This window comes from Pygoscelis adeliae, unplaced genomic scaffold, assembly GCF_000699105.1.
Source record: "Pygoscelis adeliae isolate BGI_AS28 unplaced genomic scaffold, ASM69910v1 Scaffold160, whole genome shotgun sequence".
Classification (NCBI taxonomy): Eukaryota; Metazoa; Chordata; class Aves; order Sphenisciformes; family Spheniscidae; genus Pygoscelis; species Pygoscelis adeliae.
Window position 1 is genome coordinate 4,192,249 of NW_008824035.1, and position 9,353 is coordinate 4,201,601.

General features: G+C 35.2%; 1 protein-coding gene across 1 annotated transcript in view; it reads right to left on the bottom strand.

Annotated features, from left to right (window-relative positions):
- Positions 1–8,682, bottom strand: part of ZDBF2 (zinc finger, DBF-type containing 2) — a 14,521-nt gene extending 5,839 nt beyond the window's left edge. Inside the window, exons 1-5 of the mRNA XM_009332063.1 lie at positions 8,569–8,682; positions 7,901–7,952; positions 7,326–7,377; positions 6,626–6,731; positions 5,675–5,802 (exon numbers count right to left, since the gene is read on the bottom strand). Of these exons, the coding sequence (XP_009330338.1) occupies positions 5,675–5,802; positions 6,626–6,731; positions 7,326–7,377; positions 7,901–7,952; positions 8,569–8,592 (362 nt within the window). The 5' untranslated portion in view covers positions 8,593–8,682. The remainder of the gene's footprint in view (positions 1–5,674; positions 5,803–6,625; positions 6,732–7,325; positions 7,378–7,900; positions 7,953–8,568) is intronic.
- Between the last annotated feature and the right edge of the window lie 671 nt (positions 8,683–9,353).

A 9,353-nucleotide genomic window follows, 5' to 3' on the forward strand; every position in this document is an offset into this window, starting at 1 on the left:
ATATGCGCTCTGCACATGTTGCCAAGGAATTCCACGTTTACTGTTTCTCACAGACATACCACAGCTTCTGACTCACTTCTATAAGAAGCCAAGTTATGATTGTTCAGCCTCACTGTGACAACAGCAGATTTTTATATATTCTGTAACTGGCAGTTCTGTCTTTAGGACTGCTTCAAATACAAGTGTTTGTGTCTTGCAGAACTAACAGAACAGACAGATATGGACTATTTCTCTTATGCAACACAGGAACCCACAAGGCTTCAATGTGTAACAGCTGAGCAAATCCAATGAAAATAATTTTTAAAAAAGTAAATATAACTGCAGAGAGAATATTATGTTTCATTTGAAAGTTATATGCAGACCTTGCGAGACCCAAATGGATGCTTACTTTAATACATGGCAGACAGCCATGCACCTTTTATGGTGCATTCATATGCTAACAGAAGTATTGTGAATAAATTTTATTGTACAGTAATTTCCTTGGTTATAAACATTCAGCTTCCACATTCATTGAAAGTTAAAAATCAATCAAGAGCCAATAGAATTAGCAATGCTTAATAGCCAACATGTGCAGAAGTCCCTGAAGGACTCAGACATTAGTTATTAATAAAGCCAGCTGATACCAAGCAAACTTGTAGCACGTATTTCTAACTAGCTACTTCACACTGAAAAACAATCACAAAAGAACTTATCTGAATATAGCTATGTCTCAGCCTTTCACTGAGAGATGACAGATAAAAGAAGAATTCTCAGCTTGGAAGAACTGTTTTATAGTTGAAAAAAAATGATAGGTTTGGCCAATGTTTCAAAAAAAAAAAAAAAAATTTAAAACTGACATTTGAACTCTACAGAGTTAACAAGATTTAGTCCAGAAAAGCATACTTCATAGGATCACCACCAAAACAAACGAACAAAACTCCCCAACCCCCCTCACCAATAACTCATACTTGAAAGCACCTACTTCAAAACCTTAGGATAGGGCTCAGTGATAGGGCTCGTGATTCACCATGAGATCTTGTTCTCTCTCTCTGAGCCACCAACAATTAAGAGAAGTTTTCCAGCTAGCTACATGTTCATTTCATCACCATTTAATCTCCAATCACATTTTCCTTAGCTTGCTTATAAACCTCATACAAGAACATGCCAAAAGCTGGGCTTTTGAGAGATGCCATGATAGATGCGACATGACAGATGGCACCAAGACAGATGATTCTCCTCTATTCACAAGGTCTGTTATCCTGTCAAAGAAGGAAATTAGGATGGCCTGATGTGATTTTTCTTGACTAAATCAGCAGTAACTATTACTCATCACTTCGTTGTCTTCTAGATTCTTATGAACAGTTTGGTTATTCAGTTCTCAGGGAAATACTGTAATTTAAGCAAAGAAGTCTGTAAACAGATCCTCTCTCTGACCCTACTGATAATTGACAATCACTACATTTGTTTTTTCCCAATCCTTCTGAAACACCACACATTCTCCGTGGCCTCTCAAAAATAATTACTAACAGCTCCCAGACCGCTGCACAGAGTACTAAGTATCACGAGTGCTGAAAACCCTATTTACTGAGGTCATGTGAGGAAAACTACAGAGCCACTAACAGTCATAAACACAACAACTTTTTAATGCAAAATAGCATGGAAATTAAAGTTATCAGAAGACCAAGACCTACAAGGTATTTCACAGTGGAGGGACTGAAGCACCATCCATCAAACAAAAAAAAGCCTTCCAAGGAAACACAAGGGCAGTCACATGAACATCCTGTAGATCAAAGTCCCCTCCAATCATTGCAATTCATAACAAAAATCACACTGGCTACATAAAAAGTGATAAAGCACTGCATGCTATTTATAATGAAGTAACCTATATTTTACTTTGGCTATTAGCATATTATTCTTCATTCACTGAAGTGATGTACATATCAAATATTGGCTGCCAAGAACTTGCACCATTAGTTCAAGTATATTAACACACCCCCCCAAAAAAGATGTTTGTATTAAAGACTCACTACCTATGGCTCCATAGGTAAAGTTGAGTCCAGGTTTTTCTTGAGCCCAAACACTAAACGCTGAAAAATTCATGTTGCAAAATTTTACCTTTGTTTACTTTCCAGAGGTTAGAAGATAAAGGCCACCATGCCCATCTAACTTGTTACAATTTTACATGGTGTTCAAAAGCATGTACAAGACATGCAGATGTTCCTGTATCTATAAAAACGGCGTGTGGGGAGCGTGTGAGTGTGTGTAGGAATGAAGTATGTGTGAATGCATATACCCTTACATATTGTAATAATACACAATTTAAGTGAAAGTAAGGAAACTAAAAGTGGTAGCTGTCATGGCTCATGCATACCCCAAGTGGGAATCTTGCAGAAGACATGGCTATCTTGGTCAAAGGAAAGAACAAAACAAAAACTGACATAATTGAGATGCCAAATTATATTTTTCCTCCTTACTGTAAAGGATGTTTAATTGATACCTGCCACAGACCTTGGTTTTATTCCTGGTAATGCATACGGAACACAATCACAGGTTGAAAATCTGAAGGGAAAAATGCCACAACAAAACTTTTCTATTATAAATAATTACAGTTACGAAAGACTGGAAGGTGATAAATACATTGCTGACATTTAAAAACGTAATGAAGTTATAGGTGGCAATACAAAAAGTTTCATAGCAACTAAAAGCTTTTAGAGCTGTGCCTGGCAAGTTAGCTCAAGTAACAACAATTAAAATAGAATAAAATAGCTGGAAGACTATAAGATCTAGCCACCATCAAGGTTTCTCAAAAGGAAAAGTTGCATCTCACTAATCTCTGGATCATGTGTTAGTCAGTGATAAAGGAGTAGGTGAAGAAGAAAAGATGTACTACTTTGATATGCAAAAGGCTTTCATTAAGGTCCCTGGGAGTCTATTAAAAAGCTAAAATAATCATTGGGGGAGGCAAAAAAACCCCAAACACCAAGAACTGGTTGCTAATATCAAATAGGAGGGTTGAACAATCACTCATCATCACAATGCAAGATTGGAAGCAGAACGCCCTCCAGTTCAGGCTAAGTTTAATGACTTACTTGCCCCTTTCAAAATTTTTGAAGAGTAAAGTATTAAAATATTCAAATGACAAGGAAATGCTGAAAGGATCCTCTAAATAATTTAAATAAAGGAACACAATAGGGATGTTTAGCCAAATTTTGATAAACAAGGGATAAAACTTACAACACACTTTGCATGACCCTAACAAGCCATATCGATTCACCAACAGCAGTATACAACTCCTCCCTGCTCAAGATGTGTTATTTTAAAAGAAAATTAATAAAATTTTATGACACAGCCTGCAATATTCCTTGTGTACTCCAAAAATATAACATTTTCCTCAAAGGTGTATCATCTTTTGGAATACAGTGGAATTCTGGTTATCCAAGCAAAGGGGATAGAATTCACCAGAGTACAGATAAGGGTTATAGGACTGACTAAGCAAAAGGAGAAACCTCATATAATGAAATATTAAAGAGGATTATTTCTATTATCATATGAATGCAATGTAATCAAATACATCAGGTGATCAAACAATGCCTGTCAGCTGAACTGCTGTGCCCTACTGCTGCATGCATTCTTGTCCACATAAGCTCTGAGATAAAGGACCTTTGTTCAGACTTCAAAATCTTGCAGATCAGAATTAGACCTAAAGGGAAGGCCAAAGGCAGCAGAAATAATCTTTTAACTTTCTCACTTCACAGTTCTTCCACCTTTGTGTGAAACATCTGGCATCTGGATACTGCTGGAAGACTGAATATAGGACTAAATTGATTTTGGTATGGATAAACTATAGCAAATTCCTAGGCTTCTAGCTTGCTTAACAGCAATTTTCAAAAATTACTTATAAGCAAATGTCTCTGGGGTGGAGGGAACAGAACTACAGTTCTATACAGTTAGGAACTTCTGACAGTTTTGCTACAAGTTACACCCAAAAGCAGAGTGAAGATTTACTCTCTTAAATGCTCAATATTATTTCTTTACGTAAAAAACTTCTACACTAAGAGTTTGGAGGAAGGAATGACTTGTTGGTTTGTGGGTTTTTTTGCTGAGGGAGGGGCAGAACACCAATATCCTTTGAAATTCAGTATAAGGCAAAGCTCTGATTATTTTTTTTCCCTTTTTCTACATCACTACTAGGTATACTGGTTCTGCAAAACAAATCAAGTCTCACAAATATTTCTATAATCCTTTTAAATAACACTCTTAAGATCCCTTGTGTGAATTCAGCTAAATAGTAAAAACAGGTATTTAAGAACTGAGTGAAACTGTGTATCAATTCAGTGTTTTTATGTATGAAAGAAGAGAATCCAGTTCTTACCTCAGATGTCAGTTAAGAATGTGACTTTTCAGTCGTTTTTCAGATCAGGATCACAACATAAATCTACTCACTCTTTCTTTTCCATCTTTGCTCTCTTTCCTCCAAACTCTGTCTAGATTTGGGATTACTCCTCCCCCTTCTCCCTCCAACTTCATCTAGATTTTGTACATTTTTCTCATTCCATTCCTTCTTCCAACAACTTAGAGGAACATGGGTAGCTTGTTCTTCCTCGTCAGTAGGTTTCGTTCACCAAAGGAATAACCTTGTATTAGGCAACACCTCAAGAGAGGGCTTTTTTCATTTGGGTGTTGCCTTAAAGTGAATCCTGTATTTTCTCCATGGCAAAAAAACATGGATGTTCTTGAACTAGAAGGATTAAATTTATTTATTTGAGATGGAAGGATTAATTTATTTATTTGTAGTGATGTGTACATGTCCTGGGCTAATTTATCATAGACATGCCTATTAGCTTGTTCTGTCACATCCCTGATAATATCAGTATGACTGCCTTCAGACAAAATACCCTTCTACTTGTTTGTCAGATCTATAGCAGAATTGTATATCAAGATACACTGTACTAGGTTCAGACTGGGATTTTTCTCTGCCTTGCAGAACGTAACAAACAAGGAATGAGATTAAATTGACTTCCCTTCATCTACAGAGAAAAACTTACACAGTGACCCTCTTATCGCTCTTAAACATTGCACATGATAAATAGAGAGAACACTTTTCAAAATCTGAGCATTAATGAATTGGCCAATTAATGTAATTCATGTAAGTATTAAGTTAATGTGTGAACTACAAGGATAATGAAAAAAATAAACATATACATATTTAACTGACATTATCCACAAACAAACCAAAATTATGAACTCTCTCAAAATATACCATAAAATATACTGTTAAATATATATATAAAGCCCAGAATTATAAGAATTATAATAATATATATATAAAGCCCAAATTATAAGAATTTGTAAATGCATGTCAGACTGTACAGTCTGCCATTATACCCGCTGACCCATATATTCCTTCTTTTTTCAGGTCTTCACATTTAATTGCTATCAATAGTGTTGTATCAAATCCTTAAGTAGTGAAACAAATTTTAAAAGTGCAGAGACAACACAAAAGCAATATACTTGGATAATGTTTATATAACATTATATACATTTATATACACTCCTTTCTAAATTGTCTTCAATGTGAAAGTTTCACCTCAAATGGGCAAAATTTACTGCTCAGCAGTGGAACAGAAATAAGAACTCATAACACATGCATTCTACCAACACATATTTTAAAAAAAAAAAGCCACCTGTATTATACCTGTTGTCATGGTATCTGTGCGGATGATGCCGTAGAACATCTTGCAGGAAACGCTCCATCAAGCTACTGGTACCCATACGATTCCTACAGTAAGTGGTAAAATGTCTGTGCTGGGAGCTGAAAACATGCTGGTGAAAGATAAAACAGATCACTAGTTTAATACTACTGTTAACACACTGGCCTGTTCCTAAAAATTACTGCAACACTGTTGCCCAAGTTAAACATTACACTGTTGCTATGAAAATATTTAAATAAAAAGAAAAATCTTCAGCCTCTTCTACTTTAAGGCCTTGATTCAATGAGATTTTTAAGCATGCTTAGGGAGTCTCAAATAATACTAAAACGTACTGAAATCTTTCTGAGTTGGAACCTAAATTAGCAGCTCTGACAGCTGCTCACAAGTCTCTTGTAACTAGTATAAATACTCTAAGTGTATCTATAAATGACTTACATATTCTTCAACTTTATATGAGTAACCATCCTATAATTCACTTGAATTAAGGAGAATTTTCATAAGCATAGAAGATTATATAGGCTTCTACTTTCTAATTTAAAAAGTCTAAAAGACAGGAGACTGATGGAGTTAAAGAACAGAAAATAGTTGATCAAATGTCTTCAGCCTTGATATCTAACATATTAACCCTAATACTTTAAAATATAGACTGATCTCAAGATTAAAGCCACAGAAATAAACCTAATGGATGCAATGCACAGCAGTGTGCCACTTCAGAAAAGCAGACTGCAGTAGCCATGCCACTCCACCAGCATCTTTTCAACAGGTAACAGACAAGAAGGGTACCTTCTTCTCAGTGTATACATTGTGCAATTCACAAATTGATTATTTTTCATTCAGTGTTGGTTGTTCAGTGTAGAGACTGATATTTTATAAGCTGATAAAGCCTTTTGGTACTCCTTGCTATCTGTTGCTGAATTATGCAGAAGCCTTCTCACCTGTTCCAGATTACTGTAGTGTACGTGGCAACAGTTGCAGTATCCTTGTCTATTTTGCACAGTGGCTACTCCTGGCCGAGGATGTTCTTGACCTCTTGTGTGTAAACTGAAAGAAGCAGGTAATATTACCAAGACATGTCGGATTGTTTAATTCATGTTCTTAACATAGAAATTCTAAATATCTATCTTACTATAGAGCTGGAACAAAATTGCAAGATAAATGTTTCCATTTCAGAATTGTAATGGCAAGTAGGACTACATATTTTAAGGTATTCCCAAGCAAATTTCACTAGAGAAAATTTTTCTTAATTGCAGAACAAGGGATAACAGGTTGAAGGCACAGCTAACACAAATGCTTATTTCAGTTGGCTGAAATCTGAAGAGAACTGTCTCTCCAGAAAAAGGCAGAGTCATCTTTTCATTCTTCTGTTTTTTAGTATTGTGAAATTAAAAAAAATAGACCAAAGACAAAGAAATCTTGACACCCACACATTGGTTTTGGGCATTACAATGCACCTTCCCCACAGTTTTTAATAGTATGTGGGTACAAGATGAAAAGGATGTCCATCATACACTTGATCTATACTGTGTCACTGTCATCCATTACACAAGATAACAGATAAGGTTGAAAAAAACATTCTTCCTGTTTTACTTGTGTAAGCAGTATGCTAGATGCCCGTTAGATCATCGCCTAACTCACCTGCTATTACTGTCCTGTCGTAGAGAGCCTTCAACACCATGTCTTTCAATTCCTAAAGAAAACAAACAAACAGAATATCAAAGAGATGGAAGAGTTCTACCTGCAATTAGTTACTTCTCTTACACTGCATTTGTCAAAATTACTATTTTAAAGGAAGATAAAAAGTTTAGTAAGCTCAAGAAAGCATGTAGAGAGAGATCCTTTTGTCCTCAAAGGTCCTCTAAGAGCTTCATAAAATAAGCTTTACTCTTTCATGGTTGAGGTGAGTGGGAATTTTTCTACTGATTTGTCTGGAATCAAGACTAGGCAATCTACATTTATACTGCTACATCCGTGATCACTGAGATAAAATGTAGCATGTCTTAAAACAGCTTATTACAGGACAAGAAAATTACATCTACATGGAAACTCCGTGGATGATTCAGAAGTCACTTCTTCCATCTAAGTTCTGTAATGAAATTTAGGAAATCAAAATATGCAATTGAAACTACAAGGTGAACTAATGCTTCTACTATTAATTATTACATTAAAAAAAAGAGTAACTGCAACAAAAACATCTACTTTAAACTTCTCACCTTGTGCTGAAGAAGCAGAAGCTTCATCAGATGGTTTGATTCTGTCAAACATCTGTAAGTAAAAAATAAAATAACTGAGAATAAAAAAAAAACACCACAGTAAAGCCCATCTTCAAGTTCATCCTTTAGTCCAAGCTCCAAGCTGTTCAGAAGCACTGTATTGTTTCAGCTGTAGACCAAGACTTGACTTAAATGAAGCTGCATTGTAAAAATAAATTTCTGCTTTACTAGGTTACCCTAATATTATATTTCACAACGCATGTTAGATTTGATAGAAGGGGCTAATTTCTGATCTAATTAACAAAGTCAAATACTACACTTATGAACACAGCTTAGACTCTGTTAGGTTATTAAGCAATAACCTTGTCAAATTAATTTAATTACTTAATTTCCTAAGTTGTCATTACAATAAAGATCAAAGATGTATGCTAATAAAAAAACATACAAGACCTAGATCACACAAAATAATTATCCAGGCTGGAAAAGTAATCCTTGTTGCTCAAAAGACCTGCAAACCAATACTGAATCCCACAATTTTTATTTAAAATATGACTGCAGCAACATGCAGTTACATGCTTTAGGGTGCCTAAATACAAAGGACTTCTGAGTTTCACACAGTCCTTTTACATTATGGAATGCAAGCATAAAATCAGCTTTCTAGTACAAACCTTAGAGTCATCAACCTTCTTCATCCACCAAAGCTGACTCCAGACTAGCAAACAATAAATGTCGAGCAGGAGGCCATTTGCAGTGCAGGACACTTATCATTTCTCATCCCATCTGGCAACAATGAAGTTAAAGAGCCTTTTAAAATAGAGTTAATAATGCATGTTTTCCATGCCCTAAAGCATGTAGATTTTTCTGCACCACTTTGCAAACACGTCAGTCAATAAAATGAATAAATCTCTTTTTGAAGTCTGCAGTACATCCTTCTTTTTTATTATCGAAGTTCTTTTGACAGTCTTTCCTACATAAATGTTAACCGTTCCTTCTGGAATAACTTTGTTCCTTCATTCTTCCTCATAGTCCCTATGTATCAAATATTGTTATCATTTTGGATGCTAGCACTAGTGAAATTAAGTATACTTCTACAACAATGGAAAACAAATTCCTCATTATTAACCAAATTGAAATGAATCTATTTTCAGCATCATTCATGAACCTGCTCAGAAAAACAATGTTTTATTTTGCTTATCTTACATAAACTAGTTAGATATTGCAATAATACATTAATTGGAAATTTCACAGTAGGTTGGATGTTCAAAGCATTTTATAAATTAATCATTACATACTCAATGAAGTATTATCTTTAGCATTACAGACAGAAAAACACAAAGGCCACAATAATTTGCACAATCACTGTCACAGTGAAAGTACCACATCCTGTCTCAAAACTCAGGACTTAGCAATTCTTAGATCTGCTCTCGGCTTACCATTTATGTAATTGTGGGAT